Here is a 22,448-nt window from a genome sequence, read left to right on the forward strand (position 1 = left end):
TGGCAAGCAAGAGAATTCAAGAGAAGCCCAAGAGGGCAACGAGTAAGAAAGGCAACCGAAGCCTTTGTGGTAGCTAGCTGGGCGATGGGGAGACATGGCTTTTGAGTGAGGAAAAAACAAAGGCCAGACACAAAATGGAAGAGGTGGAAAGTAGAAAAAGAGAATTAAAGAGTTGAATAGCATTGATGGCACATAGGGGCAAAGAGGAAAGTAAGGCAGAGAGTAAACAGCTAGTGGAAAGTATTGCTGGCACAACAAGAGATAATAGCCAGTCAGGAGGAGAAAGCTATAAGGGTAAACAGCAAATACAGAATACAAAACTAGAGTGAATATCAGCACTCGAGCAAACTAGCAAACAGGGGAGATTGTTATGGCTTCGCAGGTTTAAACAAAATGGGCAAGGGACACAGCAAGAGAGGTAGAGGCTAAGAAAATGGCAGCTAAAGTGGCAATTATAACCAGCAAGCGACCCCGGACTACAACTGAGACCAGTGGTAGGCAGTGGCAATGAGCCAAAGCCACAGTGTGTGGACAAAAAGGACGGCTAAAGGTGGACACCAGTGGGCATTCTACTGCCGAAGTAATGAGGGGAGTAAGGCAATTACAGTGAATGGTTAATGTGAGCCGGAGAGCGAGTCAAAGAAATGAAAATAAAACATGCAGGACGGTACCCGGAATACAGGATTTGGGGACACAGTAAGAGCGGAGGCGAAAACTTTGTGCCGAAGATAAATGAAATGGAAAACATTGAACATTTAAAGCATTTGCATCACATGAAGATCAAAAAGTATGAGCAGTAAAATACATCAAATGCTTTGCATTGGAATAAAATTAGACTTTATAGCAGCCAAGCTAAGATCCTGTACAACATATATCATTCATTAACAATAAAATCCAAATGTACACTTTTGCTCATCATAAATACCGTATGACAAATTTGAAAATAAAAACTCTGAGAATGCACTGCACCATGGTGTTACAGCGGCTACACCTCTTAAAGTATTCTCAAAAATTGCAGCTGGCTTGCCTTGCAGAAGAGGATGCTGAAAAAAAGCTGAGCCAGATAACTTTTACAGTAGTTTTGTGTTGCACTTATAGCAAGCCTTCATGAATATAGTCTAAGCCAAGACAAGTTTTACACCTCGCTCTTGCACTCAAAGTGTCTTCAATCTTTTATTATATTGAGCTCTCGGTGCTTGGAGCAATGTCGTAATCATGTGTAGCTTATGTGCCACGACGTTCTCCACTCTCTATTATGCAAACACGTGACAGGATTTACAGTTCATCCCGACACGTGTGAAAACAAAAGTATTCAGTTGCTGCCTGTTTTTAATTGGTGAGGTGAGTCTCTTTGTGAGAAGGTGAATGAAGCCTGTGTAGCATCATACCTCAAAGAGAAAGTTGTAAAGAACAAGGGGTGAACTGGGATGTGTGTTGCAAGGTATTGCATGTATCGAAAAGGGAAGATATGAGTGAGAGGACACACGAGAGCACAGGCTGTTGCAGGGATATGAGAACACAGATTGATAAGAAGGAAAATCAGAACAGGTCATATATAGAGGGAATCGGAGAGAGTTTGTCACGACTGTGATGATGAAATGCATTTAATGTCTCAGCGAGGCTGACGTCAAAAAGATACACCGATCTGACTCTGTTGGCGTAGTGGAAAGGAGTGGAGGAGCTGTCAAAGGAGTCATTGTGCACTAAGGTAGTGCTTTAACTGTCAGCTTCAGACACCTTACCACTGATCAGTTTATATTGTCTCAACATCTGGATTTAGCTCAGGAAGTAGACAAAAAATGGATAACACAGTAGAGTTCTTGATGCAAGAAAAAAACCGATTTATTGGCTATGTTTCCATGTAACTGTGTATCTAATGGGCTGTGTGCATGTGCGAAGACTTCCAACACACTATGGGTGTGAAAGCAGTGAGAATGATGACGTCTAACTAAAGCTATTCAATATTTGGGTTTTCACTGTTTGTTAAATTTGATACATTTGCATAGTAAGAGTCGATGACACAGTCAGATCCAATGCTCCAACAAAAAAAAGAAGGAAAATGCAAACGAGTGCAGGGCAACACGTCACGGCCCGGCCGAGCCTCCTGCCTGTTCTGCGTGGTAGGGGCGTGGTTCCAGACTGAGCTCCTCCTTGATTAGACCAACCTCATTTGCTCAATCAACCAAGCTGCGTTGAATTAACTAATCAGCCTGCTGTTTATTTACCCCGCCTCCTCCTCCAATCATCGCCTGATCGTTGTCTCAGCTGACCTGGTAGTGGCTGGTCCTAGCTGCTCTTACGTTGACGATTCAACCTAATTGTGTTTTCCTAAAGGTGCGTTCACACCAAAAGCGATGCGATTTTTCACGTCGCCCAAAACGCGTGAGTTTACTCGCTCGACCGTTCACCGTGTTCTCACCATGAGCATCGAGACGCTCCGCGACGGGCGGGGCTTATCTCCGTGTCTCGTCTCCGTAAAGACCGTTATCATCTCCTTCATCCACCAGAATAACTAACCACTAGTTCTGCTTTATATTTGTTGTTGACATCCCACACACTAACGCCCTCGTGTTTGGGTTCATGACATCACCCGTAGGCTCACTCAGCTCGGTCACTTTCACCGATGAAGTTACTGTTACGTCTGAAAGACTTCCGCTTCCAGCGCTACGAGAGCGGAACTCAAGAGCCGATTGGCCCGAGTTGCGAGATTACCGCCTCAAAGTTGAAATATTTCAACTAGGGGCGAAAATTGTGCCGCTGTAAAAGCGTTGCCCACAGCGCATCGCCCCAAACGCGTCGCCCCGAAAAATATTGCATCTATCGCAGCCACACGCGTCTGTACGTTGAGTTTTCATGGGATTCGGTCGCGCGAAAAAATAGTTTCGCTTTTGGTGTGAACGCACCTTTACTCTGACCCCGTCTTTCTTGTTCTCACAGTCATCCATCCTCCCAGTTCCACAGTCTGCCTGCTGTTCCCTGCCTCGACTCCCCCGCATGGATTTCCCTGCCTTTTCCCCGACTGCTCCTCCACACAACCCTCCATCACGAAAATTGCGTTCCCCCACAACTAAAATGTAATTGGCAATTCCGTTTGACTGAAACTTATTTCTCCCCCGCTTACGTTTGTATTTGACGTGTGACAAATGCGTCTCTAATCAACTTATCTTTGTTTGTTGTCTTGCTTTTCTACAATGCTGTTATTAATTGGAAAAGGCATATACTCTTGTCTTATTTATTATTGTATATGTTGTATCGCCTGTGTATTATGACAGCAATAGGGGTGTTTAATTCGAATAAAACAAACTGTAAAAAGGAGAAAAATAGGAGAAATAATTAGCAAATTGTGAATAAAACATGATTTTTAAATACATAAATGGGTTTCACTGTTTTTATGAACAAGCTCCATCAAATGGTTAAATATAACATTTCCAGCATCATCTGTGTGTTTCCATGTCAGCTGGGGATTCAAAGTAAGTATGTCAAGTCAAACCAGAAAAATGGAAAAACAAGTATGGAAAACTTTTCACAAATTCATACAAATCTCCATTCTCCACGATTCACTTGTTTTCTTTCCGAGTCATGTCAATATAAAAATGTCAAACAAACAGACACAGAAGTGGGACTAGGCCTAAAGAAGATACGGATAGAAGTCATTTGATCCTGAGTAGTGCTGTTGAAACCAGTAAAGCCCCAATTGTTCCCATTGTTTGCTATTGCAAACTCAAGAATAGTGTTTCCAAGCAGAGAGCGACCGTATTACCTGAGGCTTAAACAGTCCCAGATCACTCGGTGTCTTATTTTGTTTAGATACAGTGCTTAGAGCATCCGTATCATTCTCTAAAGAGAAGACAAGCGTGGAGTTGTGGGTGTCTGTAGCATGACAGTGCTTCACATCAACAAAACCACGGCTGTCAGCTGAGGGAGGTGAGGGGAAGGAAGTAGATGAAAAATGGAGGACGAGTATCAAGACGAGTGGATACTGTCACAAACATTTCTATCAATCAAAAATCTTCACACATCACCCGAATATTTCTCTTCGTCCTGAAGTGTCGATTCTTATAACAAAGTTTACTTGTCAGCCCGGGAGGATAAGTACAAGTGTGGACGAATGTGCTTTGTCAGGTCTGGACTTTTTTATCTGACAAATGGCGAACATGCCCAAAAAGAATCGAGATATACAAATAATGTTCTACCTCTGTGGGTTTGCATAGCAGTTTGTTATACTCCAACATGTTCACAAGAAATGACCTTTTACTAAACAGCGCCTTCTTTCATCTTATAAACATCGCCTGTCTACGCTCCTCCCTCTCCTCCTCAGCCGCAGAAACACCCATCCTCGCCTTCGTCGCCTCTCGACTGGACCACTGCAACAGCATCCTGTACGCATCCACCAGAACCAATCGCTACAACACATCCACAACTCAGCTGCTCGTCTCCTCTCCCACCAGAGATCACATCAACCCAGTCCTTTAAAACCTCCCCTGGCTCCCCAATACAGCAAAGAATCCAGTTCAAGATTCTCCTCCTCACCTACAAAACCCTTCACAACCCTGAGCCCCCTCATACCTCTCTGACCTCCTGCACCAACACACTCCCACCCGCAACCTCGGATCTGCGGGCGCCAACCTCCTCACCCCCCGTGCTCTGTCCGAGCATCGGACCTGCTTCTCCATTGCTGCCCCCTCCCTCTGGAACTCTCTCCCCCATCACCTCAGATATTCTCCGTCACTCGCCACTTTCAAAACAGCACTTAAAACCCATTCATTTAAATCTGCATTTAGCCTGGGACACTTGTTTTTATTTGGTTTCTCACTATTGTCATCTTTCTTGTTTTGCAGTTGCTTCTGTTGTTTGTCTTTACCATGTAAATTGCCTTGAGTACCTTTTAAAAGCGGTATAGAAATACAATTTATTATTATTATTATTAATGAACATGCAAGTTTCTTTTTTTACTGCAAATATAGACCAGAATGTAACTTTTGAAAATGTACATTTAAAACAGAAATATTTGGATAATAACTTTGTATTCTTTAATATTCTGCCATTTGGATAATGTAAGTAAATTGGAGTTTCATTTGTTTTGCTATAACTCTGTTGTCACCACATCTATAATTAACCTACTTAATAGGAGTTGATGGCTAAAACTCCATAAATGAGACCCAGATTATAAGAGAAAACACATAATGTTCCTGTCAGAGCAAATGTTGGGGAAGGCTAAACTTTATTTGTCAGAGTACACATTCAAATTATTTGTGAGCAGAAGCTTAAATACAGTCTTTCATGTAATGCAATCTGTTTAAATGTTGGAGGAGATAAGCAGCTTTCCCATGCAAGTGGTAAGAAAGGTGGAAAAGCATGTTTTCTAGAAATGGATTTACACCAGTGAAACAAAAAGCAGAGAAACGTTGAGTCAATTACGTCATCCACACAATGTCACCCAAATGAATGGGCTTGTTGAACTTAACTGGATTTATTCTAAATTAAAAACACATCTTTGTGTTTTTATGGGAAATCATTTCAATGTCCACCATCGGATAAAACATTTACATAATACGATCTGGACAATGCAATGGGAAGAAATGCTCTGGTGGCCATGTTATGAATTAAAAGCCAACAATTGTGTTTCCTGCTATTTCAATATCTCCCTAGATGTTAAACCCATTCCATTTGATGCTCTATACTCCGTCCCTTTTTCATTGTTTTGCTTTTGTCCATTACCCTCTGTCTCACTATCTCACAGTGTGTTTTGACAGCAATACATAGATGAGGAAAACAGACCGAAACAGTAATGCCACAGCCAAAAGTGTAAAGGCTTGATTTATTTAAAGGGATGAACCAGACATGTTACGAAACGGCGAGAGAGAAACACATATGAGAGAAACCCAGTGAGTCAGGGACAGACGTGAAAACAGGAACATGGGGTTTTGAGGCCAAATGGTTTAGAAAAGGAAAAAGATCAGGGAACAGGGGGAGAAGCACTCAAAAGCTTTGTGGCGGAATGTGATCGGCGACGGGTCAAACGGACACACCTTCAGGGAAAACAGAGGCTACAGGAAAAGGCCCACGCTATCTGTTATTAATTCATCAGTGCCACAGATTGAGTCCGACAAAAGAAAAAAAGGCAGAAGGTCAGAATAGAAACATCTAGGGGACGGACAAAATAAATACAAGGAGCCTGCCAGAAATACTCCATTTGTGCAGTGCATCATGATCCATTTCCGTGGAAACGGAGCCATCAGATGTATTTCATGCTTTCTCTCCCGTATGTAAATGAGTAATGAGATGCATCAGGATTCAAAAGTGCGGCTCTCCGTTTTTCGCAAACATCTGCTAAGCTCGCCGCATGCCGAGCAGCTCCAGGGATGCTGTTCAGAGAGTGACCCCGTGCTATGACCCCCCACCTGTGGAGGAGCTGCAAGTGAGGACACTATTTCCCTACCGGAATTATTTCAGGCGTTGCAGCTTCACCAAAGACCTTATTCTACCTTAAACCTCAGACGACCGCTGCCTCACCATGGCTACTACTTTAAAATTCAGAAATTCTAAAAGAAAAATGTAGAAATGACATGGATGTATGCCCTTTTTTAAGTAAGTGTGTCAACATTTAAATTATGACAACACCGTTTTTAACTAAAAAGTAAACTTAAGTCTGAATAATTCTTTCATCTTAATAGTTACAAGCAGCTCAAGGACTGATGGATGTGACCGCTTTATGAAAAGGGAAAGAAAGAAAAAAATGTCAAGAAACATAATCAATATTGATGCTTCCATGCGTGAGTGAGACGTCACTCAATGGTTTAGTCTGAAAATGATGAGTATCACATGTGTTCGACGTCACCAGGGGCCATGCATGTCACACAGATATTTGAGTTGGTTTTGTTGAATTAGCTCAGTTAATTTCCCCCTCAAATTAGTCTAATGCAAATCAGAGTTTCACAAAAATTACGACCCATTCAGAGTAAGTGAGGACAATGAGCCATGTTTCCATGGTAACAATCAATGGCACCTGCTGTCCTGGGCACCAAATGGCACCAACAGAGGAAAACATGGCTAATAATTTGTTTATAATATTGTGGAGCAAGTCATGAGAAGGGAAATAGTTTGTACAGATGGCAGTGGGCACAGTAGTGAGCCATGTTCATTTGTCTCAGGAAAAGAAGAGTGAGCAGGAGCCCTGAGCCTTTACGTCAGGAACCACCGCCCCTCCGCTCTGCACTGGGCTGACTCCGTACATTGTGTTTTTGTATTATTGCTAAACCTGAAGATCCATGGAAAATATCTCCATAAAAGTCGTTAAAGATGCTCTGCTGAAATAAACGGAGCTGAGCAGTTTGAAGTGGATGCTTGGTCAGCCATGTTTTATTTCAGTTGGCATAAATATCTTCATCTATAAAGAATTCACAGCTAATCAGTCCTAATTAAGGATTTCTCGACCTCGACAGCTTGATGCAACACATGTAGACATCTATCTGCACAATCCGTCATTGTGACAGGCGATACACAGTGTGCGAGCACGATATCGATCAAACGTAACGATACGATGAACAAAAATCACGTCCAACAGATGCACGTCACGCCCAGTGCTCAAGATCCGAGGACGTGACGTGTTACGTAACCTGAGAGCCCACGGTGAATGATGACATAATGACTGCAGGAAAAGATGGAGACAGAAAGGCAGACACATAATTGGAAAAGTAAAATGACAACTAGATAAGAGGCATTGTGGGAAAAGGGAGTGTGCAAGGGGATAGACTGGTTCTTCACCAACAGAGGGAAATCATCCAGGACAGAACAGACTCACCGGTCTGTGACCAATTGAAGACACTCAACGCAGACAGTGGTGTGTGTGTGTGTGTGTGTGTGTGTGTGTGTGTGTGTATGTGTATGCTCGCTTAATGGCTCCCACAGTGACGTTGATTGATCATCACAGTCTCTCCTGGTCCCTGTTCAAGTACCTCTACTGTGTGTGTGTGTATGTGAGTGCACATTGGTATTGTACATGTGAGTGTCAGTGAGCGTACACATTCTTGCAGTGGCCCTCAAGAAGCAGTGAACCAGGACATTCCAGGACATGAGGAAAAGTCCACTTAAAATAAACACAGAAAGGTCACACAAGCAAACATAACTGCACAGTTTTAGACAGACAAACACACAATTTCCCACATAAAATATCACATCATCATTCATAGACACAGCAAAAACATGCCATTGGTCAATAAACACAGTCGTATGCCGACACAGAGCGCTCTCTATCAGCAGTCACTGAAACAGAAGCCAATTGACCTCCTTCATAACTCGTTATGGCTTTTAATAATTGAAATCGAAAAAATCTCATGACAAGAGAGGGAGAGATGGATACACAGAGACAGAGGAAGCGAGCAGACGGAAAAGGCGAGAGAGCTTGGGCTGAGAAAGAGGGTCGAGGAGAGTGAGAGTGATGCCAGAGAGAGGGCGAGAGAAGAGAAACATTGGGAGGAAGAGAAAGGAGCTGAAGGAGAAGACGAGAGGAAATCAATACGAGTGAGATGGCAGCAAAGGAGGGAAAGAGGTCACAAATCACCCAGGCCAATAGTGTGTGTGCCAATAATGTGTGTGTGTGTGTGTGTGAAGTCACAGGTCAGTGCTCGCAGACTAATAACCATTCACACTTTGGCTAATGGAGACAAAGTAAGTAACCTAGTACACAATACGTCATTAGCACTCTTCACGGCTAATGGAGATCTACTGAGGTCGTACGCACGTTGCTTCAGCAAACACTGGAAGTGCCCTTCACAATAAGATATGCAATCTGGACAGTTTATTCTGCCTCTCACCTCAAATCACATTAATTCAGAAGATATGGCAAGCATGTTGAAGCAGATGTCAGTGCTAATAATGCAATAATAAAGTGCCTCTCCAGAGGAAAACAGGTTGCCTTTTTTCTTTCTTTTTTAGGTCCTTTTAAATGGTCCTTCCCTTCTTTGGCTGAGGTTCAGGGAAGAGCCCGTTGGCCTCGGAGACCCCGGCCGCAGGTCGACTTGGCTATGTTTGTCAAGGGTACTGTGACAGGAAATGGAGCTGTTTAGGGAATCAAGCCTTTGGGAAGCTGACCTCAGGAACCCGCGAGGCCATCCCGCTGACCCCTCCCCCGCCCTTGCCTGTGACCTTCCCCCTGGCTCACCAGTCCTCCAGATGAGGCTCAGTTGAATCCAAGTAATTTATTGAGCTGTCATGAGGTTCACATGTAGCTGAAACACACTTCACTACATGGACCATCTACTATACAGAAAACAAGATGTTCACAACACCACATGTTAGAAATTGAAAACACATTTGAAAGTGAATAACACAATTGTTGATTGGTTTGTAATTTGTGTTTGTATTTATTCAAACTAGCTGGGGTATATTTTAGTGACAGCGACTTTGACTTCAACTGACAAGCGAAAGGTGTTCTTCATGTCATGACGTGAAAAGCGACAACTTATATAAATGATAGCTCGTTTCTGCAAGTGTTTTTTTATTTTTATATTTCATTTTTAGCATGCACATAGGATATAGTGACTATTAATTGAAATTGAGCCATTGTTAATCTTAATATAAAATTGTATGAGAAGTTACATATATTTTGTCAATCAGTGGGGCATGATGACAGATGAGCCGTGCCCTTTTCGTCACGTGTGAAGTAACTTAACGTGACTTCTGGATTCACACGGTGAGCAAAACACGGTTTCCTGGGGAAGTCTGCGCAGCTCTTTATTCTGCATAAGCAGTCTTGGCTCACAATTACACAAAATATATACAAATGTATTGCATTGGTTGTGTTGAAATTATAGTACATTAATGTTTTTAGCTTCAGAAAAAGCATTAGTTTTGTGTCACATGACACAATTATCCTTTTGGTGTTGCCCCTTCCACAATATTACTATCATTCGACCTTCTTTAATTCATCCGTGCTACCGTCTTATCATTCCTTTCACGTCGTGTGACAAAACATGTATTTCAATCATTCGGTTTGAAAAACCTTAAACATGTACTTTGGTGCAAAGTCTCACACACACATATGTCACACTTTCAGGCTTGTTTCACCTAACTTGTGTATGTAAATGTTTAATTTCCCTTTCTATAACCTTCATCCACAGGTTCAAACATGTTCCAAGCTGAATTTCTTTTTGGTGTAAAAAAAAGAGAAAAAGATGAGAAACATGGGGAGAGAGTGAGAGTGAGAGAGAAAGAAAACTGCCCAGCAGGATTCCTATCATCTTTCTCCTCAGTGTGACTCCTTGATATCTGTTGGCCTTTCCAGCTCTCTCAAAGGCACCCTCCATCAGCATCCCTCCATCATCCCCTACTTCTGTCCACTGCTTCCTACAAGCTCAGGGTTTATCCAGCTCTGCTCTCTCCGATTTCAGCCGGTGGAAATTAGAGTAGAGTACAAAACAGCATGGAGCAAAAAGAAAGGAAGAGAAAGATAATGGAAAAAGGAGAGGATTGGACAGAGAGGGAGGAAGAAGACAGAGAAAATGAAAGCGCTATGGGGGCCATGGCTTCTAGCTGTTTCTGTGAAACAGCAGGAAACAAAGAGGAGAAAACAGCTTACGGAGTTTAGGTTTTCACACAGAGAAACAGATAAACAGATAAACAGATAAACAGAGCACACACACTGTGCATTCACCAGGCGCAGACCTACACCAGCTAGGTAATCCCCAAAAATGATATGCTGATTAATATTCATCTCATATTCATCATCTCTTCATCACATTGTTCAAAGGTGACCTAAATGCTTTGCATCAGAGCGAAAAGGAACGACGGTGGTGTCATTTAAATAGCTAATAACTGTTTAATTTATTTGTTGAAGTTTTTGTTTTCTTTTGCACTACATGACTATTAGTTAAGCTCTGATTTTTTAAAATATAAAAACAGTAAAGTTGCAGCAAACTTTGTTCATTTCATGTTAAAAGAAACAGGGAAAGTATGGATACATTTAAAAAATGAAAGGGCAAAGAAAAATGGTTCTAATGTTGATATTGCATAATGTCCCCAGTTTATCTGTTTATTCATTTCATTTTCATGTGTATATCTGAATGGATTATGGTATGTTATAGAGATAAGTTCCTTGGAGCAGTACAACGTAGAATGCAGCCAATATTCCTGTATTTATTTATTAAAACATTAGGATGATGACTTCACAAACTCTAATTTGAGCATAGCTTTCACCCCATCTAAAGAAGTTAAAAACTTCAAAAACTTAATCATGTTTTAATTGAAACGGAGTGTTATATAAATGTAATATATTTGGTTGATGCCACTGGAACATTGACATGAGTGAAAAATGAAATGGACTTGACTTCAAAATAAACGGATGTTTTTTCCTGATCCTTTAAACAAACTCACTGTGTCACATACAGTACAAGTCTAAATCCACGGGTCAGTCATTGAACAATAGATTTCCTCTCAGCAACACATGGTCTGTAATCCAGCAGCTAGCAAATGACCGGCCGTTGGGAGACTAATAAATGACCCGCAGCTGCGAGTGATGTCAGTTATGAACATTGAGAGATGGGAGGAGGAAAAAAAGAGAGGGGAAGGACGATAATGGATGCTTATTGTAGACACACATACATCATCTCTCACATTTATCTTCAGGAAAACCCCAAAAGGCTCTGAAGGAAAGACATTCATCCCACGTTGTTGTCCTCAATGATTTCAACATGGTGGCCATCGTATAGAATATACAAGGTGCAGGTGTTTGCACCGTCACAGGCACGAAGAGCGCTGTGTCTCCCGATTTATGATGAGAGAAACTCTTTGGGACCTCTTTTTTTCTTCTTTTCTTTTTCTGTTAAGTCTGCTCCCATATTTCTCTCGTTCTTTAGCGCCAAGAAAAACACTCAGAGTGTGTGAGTTTTGAGACACGTCTTTAGCAATAACTGTTGCAAAAGTCAAGGCGTGCGGATTCCTCCCATGTGAGGGACAATGATGAATGATTCAGGAGGTTGTTTTCCCAACCTGTGGTTGTACTGGAACATGGAAATATATACCATAATATTAAACAGCAGTTGTACTTGTTTTTATGTAAATGTCCCCCTCCACTTTGTGATTATTCTTTCTGTGACTTCACATTCAGAAGTGTGGGTGAAAAGAAAAACATACAAGTTCAGATTTTCACATGGTATTCTACAACATATTTACATTCATATCTTTATTTGTGCCTGCTGTTTCCCCCGCCCCCCATGTTTACTTCCTGGAAGTTGTTTAATTTATTCTCATCTTCCTTAACTATTCATGTGTGACAGCCGAACCAGGAGGGAACATCACACTGTACCGCTCAGTTGTTTCTGTCTCTATCTTGGGTTCAGAACTGGAGCAGACCCACTCAGCAAATCAGAACACACACATACACACACACACACACACACACACACACACACACACACACACACACACACACACACACACACACACACACACACACACACACACACACACACACACACACACACACACACACACACACACACACACACACACACACACACACACACAGATACTGTACACAGCAGAATGTCTGTCTCCAGGGTCTGCTTTGTAATACAAGGGAAGATCTTCGGTGGGAAAGTCCATATGTCACCATTCTCAATTGCGGTGCGATAGACACACACGCACAAATATCAAAGAGTGAGTTCACTAAATAGAAAAAGAGGCGGCGATTCAACCACCGACATGCTGCCTTGTGTGTAGCTCCTTCAGCTGAGCCTATATATACAGTTTCAAACTGTTTTTAGCCTCCATATAATCACTTACTCTGGGGACTCGGGCCCATTAAGAAGCAGGTGAAGACCCATAAGCTGAGCTCATGTTAACCTTAAGTCTAAGAAACCGGGTCGTGTCGGTCTTTGTCACCCTGCCAAAGCAACAGCATGATTCGTCATTAACTAGCGGGATAATACAGTGTGCTGTCAAGTGATAAGCGTGGAACTGGCTGCAGTCCAGTACGTGACTGTGGATCCTATTAAACTGTCCTGTGAACATCGCAGCACGTGTACACTTGTCTGATACGTGGCCTACATTTGAGTACAAACAGGAAACATTGGAATAATAGGCTATAACCTGTTTGCTTACAGTGCACCAGTGAGGCCACCTGGGGAAGAAGCCCTCAGGTCGCTAGATCCGCCCTCAGGTCGCTAGATTCGCCCTACTGTCCCACTCGATTTGGTCATGTGATCCGGATCCGGATCAAACAGTTAACGTTGCCCCAGGCGGATGTTCTAAATCGTTGCTCCTCCGACTTCTGCGCCTCGACTTTCCAAACTGGTATTTTCAAACCTGCAGCTCTTCGCGCCAGACGTACTACTTAGGTAAGTGTTGAATTGTGTTGCTACTGTCGAATTATGGCTAGTTTTCGAACTATCTCGGTTAGGGTTAGGGTTATAGCTATATCTTCGATTGAAGGGTGCGCGATTGAAGCTGGGCAATGTAATAACGAGGAGCGCTAGCTCGCGAGCTAATAACGAGGAGCGCTAGCTCGCGAGCTAAAAGTCATAGAAGTTTCCAGGTAAACAGTTCGCCTTTACAGTTCTCAGTTGGAAGTTCCACCAAGCAGCACAACTGGCAGTGTTCACTTGAGGCGACTGAGACCTATTCTCATGTTTTCCCTATTCTCATGTTTTCCAAATGCTAAATGTCATACTCCTGGTTATAGAGAACTTTAATCGTTGCTAAATTGTTTTCTAGTTGCTAAATTATTTTCAGAAGTTCTTGGAACAGAGTTATATTTCTGTGACTGATGACACTGTTTGTGTCTTTCCTCTGTAATTCAGGATGTTCCATTTGATTGAATTCTTGGACAGCAAAACAGTAGCAGTCGTGCCACAAAGCTGGTACGGTGGTGGTAGCTGCGTTTGGCCAAATTACCCGAGGGACGAAAGGGTGGACAAGGCGGTCCGAAGTGCCGAAGAACCTCAACCTGACTGGCAGACACATGATGTCAGAATAATTAGATCATGCGGTATGCTAATTATATTCATGTTCTAATAATTAGCAGTTTAAACAAATATAAAAAAACATTTACCTTATGTTACATATGGGGGGGGGGGAAACAACATTTTAATCACATTGTTCTGGTCATAATTCTGTACTTTTTCATTGTGTTTTGACTTAATTTTTAGATGATTACTTGGTGGCAAGGCGATGGTTAAAAAAATACATGTCCTGTGACACATCCGCTCTCCATTCAGAAGAGGAGGCAATTCCTAAAAGGAGAAAGCCAATGCCTGTGTGAGTAAATGTGTATACATTTTATTCTTTAGAACTCTTTTACCTTAATAAAATAAAGTGTCATTCAATGTTATAGTATGACAAATAATTTAAAAAAATCCTAACTCCATTTCTAGCCATTTCTATGGGGACTCTGATGCAGACAGCGAGATTGAAAATCGGCCCCCCAAAAAAAACAGGGGTCCAACCACTAGCGGGACATTTGCTCCTCCTCCACCACGGACTTCATCACCAGCAGGACAGCGAACAAGCCATGCAGGGTACACACCAACCTGGCGAGGGGCGAGGTGTGGTTCAGACGCCATTGCCTGCTGTGGTGAGCAACAACTCAAACGGCTATGGGATTCAAATTGAACCTTTTTAATCATTTCACTTCTTACAATGTTAACGATGGTAAATTGGATACGAGACATGCAATACACACTGTCACATTGAATCCAAGTGAATATGATTATTACGATTGGATTAATGGAGTTGTATAACACTTGATGTTTCCATATTTGATGTAAAATCTCTTAATCGTTACCTTTTTTAAATGTTATTCTAATGTTTTTTATAGCTGCTCAAATTCAAATCCTGGCCATGCTGGAGACGCTTACACAGCAGGTCCAGCAATTAACTGCCAAAGTTGACAGCTTTGTTCGCCCCAGCGTGACACAAATGTCTGGTCAAGAAGTGGAGTGGAGAGACCCGTTTCCGTTGACCACAATGGAGGAAGTGGACCTGTTTGAGCAACAGCTCAAAGATCCAGCCAACGCTATAATGAAGAAGAATGTGGTGAGTTTTTTTTTGTTTTAAGAATCTCACGCAAAAGCTCATTAAAATCTATTGTATGTCATTAACACTAGATAATACCCTGTTTGATGGTAATGTTTTTTTTAGGGCTGTGAAACGATTAAAATTTTTAATCGGATTAATCACAGGTTTTTGTGGATTAATCATAATTAATCACATATTACCGATATTCTCGGTATATTTTGTGAGAACATAGAGATTTATGACAAAAGACGGATATATACATTTATACATTCTTCTATACAATGGTGCTGCAACTCAGCAGTAATTTAGCAGTTTTCTTCCATATGGAACATTAATACATCTTCATCCTAAACAGAATGTTTAACCCTCCTGTTACCTTTCGGGTCCATTTGACCCCATTCAATGTTTAATGTCGGTGTTCTTTGGGGTCAATTTGACCCCAGGCTGTTTTTCACTGTGTCAAACATCAGAAATATCAACTTTTTTATTTATTTAAAGGGCTATTTAGGTAGTCAACAAACAAACATAAAGTACCTCACACTTAAACTTGGGAAGCAATATTAATAATTTTCTGGAGGTTTTAATTGCTGGGGTCAAATTGACCCCGAGGGTAAAATATGTTTGTAAAGGTAACAGGAGGGTTAAACAGAGCATTTTTCTCTTGTTTGTCAACCATTAACTCCACCATGATACAATCTAAAGGTGGACAGATTGACAAGTGACTTTTATTTTGCTCGGTCCCGATGCGCGCGCACGGAGCTCTGTGGCGCGCGAGACGGAGATCGATAAGTGTTAATGCAACGCGAAGAGACAGAAATGACATGCTGCTGTGGAGATACGATCAACAACAAACGTTTAGTTTAATAAAAGAACAAAGACGTGCTCTAGAGAACATGTCAGGGGGCGGGCCAATCTTTTTAATGTCATGCGATCTACCGACACTACGCCGCGATCGACTGGCAGGTCGCGATCGACGTGTTGAGACCCTGATCGACAGGAAGTAAAAGTCGTAACAAGGTTTCCGTAGGTGAACCTGCGGAAGGATCATTACCGATGAACAGACCGTCTGCATGAGAGCGGACAGAGTTCAGATTGAAGTGGTGTATTGGAAGCTCATTTTGCAAGTGACTTTTTTTCGTCCCGACGACCAACAACAGACGGATTGGAAGCTCATTCTGCGCATGCGTTAAATGCGTAAAAAAAAAAAAACTAGTTAAACCTGTAATTGAATTAACTGAGTTAACGCGTTATTTTTCACAGCACTAGTTTTTTAAAAACAATATCAAATATTAATAGTACTTTTTCTATCCATTTAGATTTCCTCCCTGGGAACAATCGGAGGACATGATGTAAAACGTGCAACGTGGAACATCCTCGCACGCATGTTCACTGATGATGTTGGCAAGTCCATAAATTGGAAAGGGGTTAATGGCAAAAAATCTTTCAATCTAATGACGTCCAAGACTTTGCTCCTGCGTAAGTAACTCGTATATAATGAAAACAATTTGAATTCACCCAGAAGTCTTTGTGTTCAAACTTACGAATAACCATGTTTCTAAATAAAATGTTTGAATTGCAACTTTATTCTCTACTTAGGTAAATGTTACTCGACTATATCTTTACATAATAGTTATATGATATATTAGCTCTATATATAGCATAGCACACTTTAAGTGCCAGACAGCCACTAGATTTTAGACTGCATGTCTGCTTTATGTTGCACTGAGTATTCATGTGATTTTGTATCTGCTGGTGTGATTACAGATGCCGTCAGAAAGAATCACTCTACACATGCGTCCACTGACGACCAGGTCCTTAAGCACGCCATTAGGTGGTTCAACCTGGCAGCAGACCGGGGTAGCTCCAGGAGGCGTGCTACTGTCGACGTCCCCCACACTGAACAGACTTAAAATATATCTTTTTTTAAGTGTGTGTGTGGATATAATTTTGTCCTTTCAAATAAAAAACGTTGATATTATTTACGTTTGCATTTTTTGTTGTTGCATTGATGCATATATGTTAGCTTGATCTGTACTTAAAGTAATTGATCTGGGCCAAATGAGCCGCTTTATGGAAGGGTCAACATTTTATGAATATGCGTAAAATTGGTGGATCCGCCAATATTACGCAATGCGCATCCGTTCCGGATCAGGCGCACTGCATTTAGCCTCCGATCCGGACCCGTTTTGCGGATCCTTTCCGGAGCCTATGACGGATCCGGGACGGATCTGGAACAGGGTCAGTTTGCTATCTGGGAGGTTGGCCCACATGTTTGGGATGTGTCACAATTTGATATCACATCCAGTCCAATCTCGTCATTGTCAGGTTCATCGAAGAGATGCAGGCTAAGAGGTCAACTTCAGTGCAGAGAGGGGAAATGGGATTTCATTTTCATTTACATCTTAGATTTGTTGCAATATCTTTTTTTAATCGTCTGCTCACCGGGACGCCAACCAGAGGTCCTTCCCAGGGAGTTAAATGTCAGCGCTTTGTCAAACCCCTCCGTGCCTGATACCGATGCACAAGGCATTAAAAGTAACACCTGTTGTGTACATTTTTAAAAGTATGTAAAAGCATGTATATTGCGCATGTCAATTTTCCTTTGTTTGATTATATATATATTTTTTTTTAAACAGTGCTCCTGTGAGTGAACTGGCACGCAGTTGCACTTAAATGTCAATGTTTATTTTCTTGTACCACCAAAGTATGTCAAAAATGTCCTGACACACAAAGAGATCTGACAGAATTTCCCCTCTTCACGGCAATTTTCTCTAAATGTATTTTCCCCCCCAATCCATTTTCTGTTGCACTCTCTGATTTGATGCCCTTCGATGTTTGTGTGTATGTGACTTCACTCACCTGAGTTTTCGTCCACCCTCTCCTCCACAGTGTGGTCCTTCTGATGCACCCACTCACTGTTGCACTTGAAGTAAATCTGAGTGGCAGGTGTTGCTTTGCAGTAGAGGTTGACAGGTTTATTCTTGACGATGTAGCCTTCCTCGGGTTCGAACAGGAAGTGAGGTAAGGGCTCCGGAGGGTCGGAGGGGAAGGTTTCCGGGAGTTCGCTGAGACTCAGGAAATCATCGACGTCTTTCACTGCGGGAAGAGGAAGAGACAAAAGTGAGTATTATGACAGTCACTGTTCTGTAGTTTCACAGATGTCCAGCTCAATCTGTGTGTCGTTAATCGACTCGCATGCTTTAAGAACTAACAGAGATTAGTTTGTTTGTTTATTTGTTGATATTGTTTTGGGATTCACAGCAGTGAGCGGCATTGACTTCTAATAATGAGCCATGTCTCAAGCCGGTGACCTGAACAATTTCCTTCCACTCATAAATTATTAAATTAAACAGCAACTGATTGCCGTTTCTATTTGTGGAAACATTCCGACTTTCACGACGCAGAGTAGAGCATTATGGGTAATCTCAGGTATCAGCGGCTCACAGAGGAGCCAAGGAACACACGTCCCAAATCTCAACAACACATTGTGCGGACGTGCACGCCATTAACCTTCCCCCATGGAAGTCAGCTACATTACTCACCAACAAACTGACATTTAGTTTTGGTCATCAACATTACAATGAGTTTGCGGAGCATATATAAAAAGATGTATTTGTGCCATCTGAAAACCATTTATTTTGTGGAGCAATACAGATATCAAAAGAACAGGGTTGAATAAAAGTAATGATAGCTATGAAAGAATCCTTCATGTTGGACTCTCTGGTGCTCTGCTCCCTCGGAGCTGAGTCCACAGGCTCTTGATCAATAGTGCTAATTCACGGGTGAACGCTCACCAATCAACTAATTGCTGCGATTCCATTCGAGTTTGTTTGTGTTGCAGAGAAATTACGCAGTTTTCAAAGGGCAAGGCCTCGAAACGAAATAAAATCGGGAACTGACCGAGTGCTCATTGGGCCGCCACAATAACTTTATCCTCCTCTAATCCACTATCTCTCCTCCACTGTCCTTTCAGTCGGTCCAAACTCCAGGCCCTCCACCCGTGGCCTCAATCAAAGGGACACCACGGATGTTTTGTCACCAGGTTGCCAAGGTCACCAAAACATAGAGGATTACAAGAGCAGGTGGGAGGGACAGGAAGGGGCCTTTCTTTCTTTCCCTCAAATGGACACGCATACAAACACAAGGCACGCACATTTACAGTGCATGCACACACAGACACACACACAGACACACACACGTGCAATTTCTTATGATTTCCCTCCAGTCCATCATCATCATCATACAGTTTCATTAATACTATCTCTTCTTCTATGTGTGTATGTGTGTATATGTGCATTATTGCCACACCTGGTGAGCTGTAATTAATGCAAAAATGTGTTATCACACATGTTTTTTGACACAGCTTCAAGGTTTTTTTTTGTTGTCACTTACATTTTTTATTTGTTTCGTGATATAAACATAAAACAAGTAAAAAAATGTCAGACATAAACATAAACATATATACATACCCATACACACACACACACACACACACACACACACACACACACACACACACACACACACACACACACAGACATACACTACCGTTTAAAAGTTTGGGGTCACTTAGAAATGTCTTTATTTTTCAAAGAAAAGCACTGTTTTTTCAATAAAGATAACATTAATCAAAAATACACACTATACATTGTTAATGTGGTAAATGACTATTCTAGGTGGAAGTGTCTGGTTTCTAATGAAATATCTCCAGAGGTGTATAGAGGCCCATTTCCATCAACTATCACTCCAGTGTTCTAATGGTACATTGTGTTTGCTAATCGCCTTAGAAGACTAATATCTGATTAGAAAACCCTTGTGCAATTATGTTAGCACAGCTGAAAACAGTTATGCTGGTGATATAAGCTATACAACTGGCCTTCCTTTGAGCTTGAAGTTTGAAGAACAAAATTAATACTTCAAATATTAATCATTATTTCTAACCTTGTCAATGTCTTGACTATATTTTCAATTCAATTTTCAATTCATTTGATAAATAAAAGTGAGATTTCATGGAAGACACAAAATTGTCTGGATGACCCCAAACTTTTGAACGGTAGTGTACATACATATACACACATACATATACACACACATACCCTCCCCTCCTCCAAAACAAAACACAAACAACAACAACAATAATAAACAACAAAAAGACAGAAAAAAAAGAAGAAAAAAACCCCGGCACCCCCTTAATGATCTTTTACTTGTAAGTGTGTATACACCACCCTGCATCTGTATTTGCAATCCCCTCAAAATCCAAATCTTACCCCTGAGTATTTGACCCCTCCTCTAATTTGTAATGAAAGCCATCAGACTGTTCCATGCTTGGTCAGATTGGCTTGAACTGTTCTTCAGCCTGGCAATCATACATTCAGAAGCAGCCGTCTCCGTCATGAGGTTGAGCCGGTCTGTGAGCGTGGCCGTATGTGGGCTCTTCCAGTTTCTCAGGATCAGCCTCGCTGCCACCATGAAGCCTGTTAGTGACAGTCTGATCTCTGCGCTGGTGAGGCCTGGTGGCACCAGTGATGTGTCCCCTAATAAACACAGTTGTGGGGATTCTGGTAAAGGCCGCTTGAGCCACCCTTCTAATGTCTTTAGTACTGCCTTCCATAAAGGCCACACATTGGAGCACTCCTACATAGCATGTAGAAAAGTGCCCATTTCTATATTACATTTCCAACAATTATGATCTTTATACAGTTTCAAAGGTGTAAAATAATATCTGTGTACAATTTTATAGTGAGTAAACGTGCTTGCATCCAGCTTCAAGTTTTTCATCCCTAATGTGTCACAGATAAACTCCCCTATGAACGCAAGCACAAAATATACCAAAAAGACCGGCAACGCGTTATCGTGCCTTTATAAGCCGGTGCACATGCACAGACACATTCCTGTACTGTGAGTGTCTTATCTTTGGAGAATAGTGCTGTGGGCCACAAGCTAAAAGCAAATAGTGGAAATGAATAGGCAGCATCCACACTTTGATGTCATGAAGATGACATGTTTTCTCATAGTTTTGCAATTAGTTCACTTAGTGTATGAACATTGGTCGACATTTTCACAGGATAATTTCATTAACTGGGAAATGTTCTCCCCCTCTTGGATATTTATCCAGTGTCATATTCTCACATTTCTCCGTTAGTCTCTTTTCTACTTGCTGCACTGCCTTCATCTTTTTTCTTTTGCCATTTCTCGTCCTTTTATGTCTCCCCACCACTCGACTTTACACACTCCTACCCCTCCCTCCCGCTTTTCACTTTTACGCCATCCCCAACACCCATTCTCATCCTCATCTGTCATTCAGAGGGGTGGGGGTGGGGGGGTTCATTGCTCTGAAGCGACAGCTATAAAATATTGATTGGCACAAGAAACATGATAGCCAGAGAAAATGGTGTGTGGAATGGAGAAAAAGGGGGAGCGATGGAGAGACATATTCCCATGAACAAAAAGCTTTGTCAAAGAAATGCCAACTATTTTCCATCCTTGCCTCGTCTTTACCCTCCCAACTCTTCCCCTTCCTCCTAAACCTTTTCCTTTCCTTCTCTTTACCCCACTGCTCTCTTCTGATCTCCTGACAGAGTGAATTACTGGTCCTAACAGCCCGCCTCATAAAAGTCTTGCCTGAAAGCTGTCATCAGTAACGTCCGGTTGTAGCATGAACAATGTCCAGGTTCGATTTACGCCACGTAGTAAATATACACTGGGGGATGAAACACACATTTATTCTCTTGCTCGTGCCTGTAGGCCTGCCCACTTTAGGAAACCTACAAACCCAACCAATAAATGTCTCCGTATCTGCTAAGAGTGATGAGTGTCAGTGTCAATAAAAGCTGGATAGAGAGATTGATGGATAAATGACAGAGGTGACGAAACAAGAGAGGTAGATGAGGGAGGAACAATAAAATAAATCTATGATCGGAAGTGACAACTTCCATAAAAACCAACAAGGGAGAGAAGTTCAGTCATCTGCCACTTGATTATGGGCGGTAGGAAAATGTCTGTGTTGGTCACATATATAATATCTTAAACTCTGCATTTTAACTAAAGTGTTAGCGGTTGGGTCAGTACACAGTTGGCAGGTTGGTTTTTGTGCTGTGCTACTTTGATGGAAAGTGAAAGAGTGAGATATGGGGGTTACACACTTTGAAGAAAACACCCTGAACAACAAAGCTTTACACTGTACCATCTTTTAAAATAACAAGTATTTTTGAGGCTCAGAGGTTGAGAAATTCAGAGGTGTGCAACCGTGTCTGTGTCCTAAAGCGAGCCAAACGCAGCCATATAGGGTCAACAAGCCTTGTGGGTAAGACTGTGTGTGTGTGTCTGTGTAGTTGCGTGTGAGGGTTTTGTGTTCACGGTAAGTGGTCTACGATGTGTATCAGTGCGGTAGCCGTGGAAATCATGAGATCATGCTTCTTGCTCTCCTATCAGTTAGT

General features: G+C 41.8%; 2 protein-coding genes across 2 annotated transcripts in view; one reads left to right on the forward strand and one right to left on the reverse strand.

The window, feature by feature from the left end:
* Nucleotides 1–22,448, reverse strand: part of LOC130196108 (netrin receptor UNC5C-like) — a 174,350-nt gene that overhangs the window by 48,402 nt on the left and 103,500 nt on the right. The window contains exon 2 of the mRNA XM_056417971.1: nucleotides 17,872–18,108. Coding sequence (XP_056273946.1) covers nucleotides 17,872–18,108 — 237 coding nt within the window. The remainder of the gene's footprint in view (nucleotides 1–17,871; nucleotides 18,109–22,448) is intronic.
* On the forward strand, nucleotides 13,244–16,990 carry LOC130196931 (uncharacterized). Its single transcript, XM_056419363.1, has 7 exons — nucleotides 13,244–13,334; nucleotides 13,797–13,984; nucleotides 14,145–14,253; nucleotides 14,370–14,569; nucleotides 14,813–15,030; nucleotides 16,329–16,488; nucleotides 16,777–16,990. Exons 2-7 carry the CDS (start codon nucleotides 13,798–13,800, stop codon nucleotides 16,920–16,922), a joined length of 1,020 nt encoding a protein of 339 aa, XP_056275338.1. The 5' UTR covers nucleotides 13,244–13,334; nucleotide 13,797; the 3' UTR covers nucleotides 16,923–16,990.

Source organism: Pseudoliparis swirei, chromosome 7 (genome assembly GCF_029220125.1).
Source record: "Pseudoliparis swirei isolate HS2019 ecotype Mariana Trench chromosome 7, NWPU_hadal_v1, whole genome shotgun sequence".
In the NCBI taxonomy this organism is placed as follows: Eukaryota; Metazoa; Chordata; class Actinopteri; order Perciformes; family Liparidae; genus Pseudoliparis; species Pseudoliparis swirei.

Coding starts and splice junctions, on each gene's coding strand:
- LOC130196931 (XM_056419363.1), top strand. CDS start 13,798: ATGTTCCATTTGATTGAATTCTTGGACAGCAAAACAGTAGCAGTCGTG. Junction 13,985..14,144: donor CAGAATAATTAGATCATGCG/GTATGCTAATTA, acceptor CTTAATTTTTAG/ATGATTACTTGGTGGCAAGG. Junction 14,254..14,369: donor AGGAGAAAGCCAATGCCTGT/GTGAGTAAATGT, acceptor CTCCATTTCTAG/CCATTTCTATGGGGACTCTG.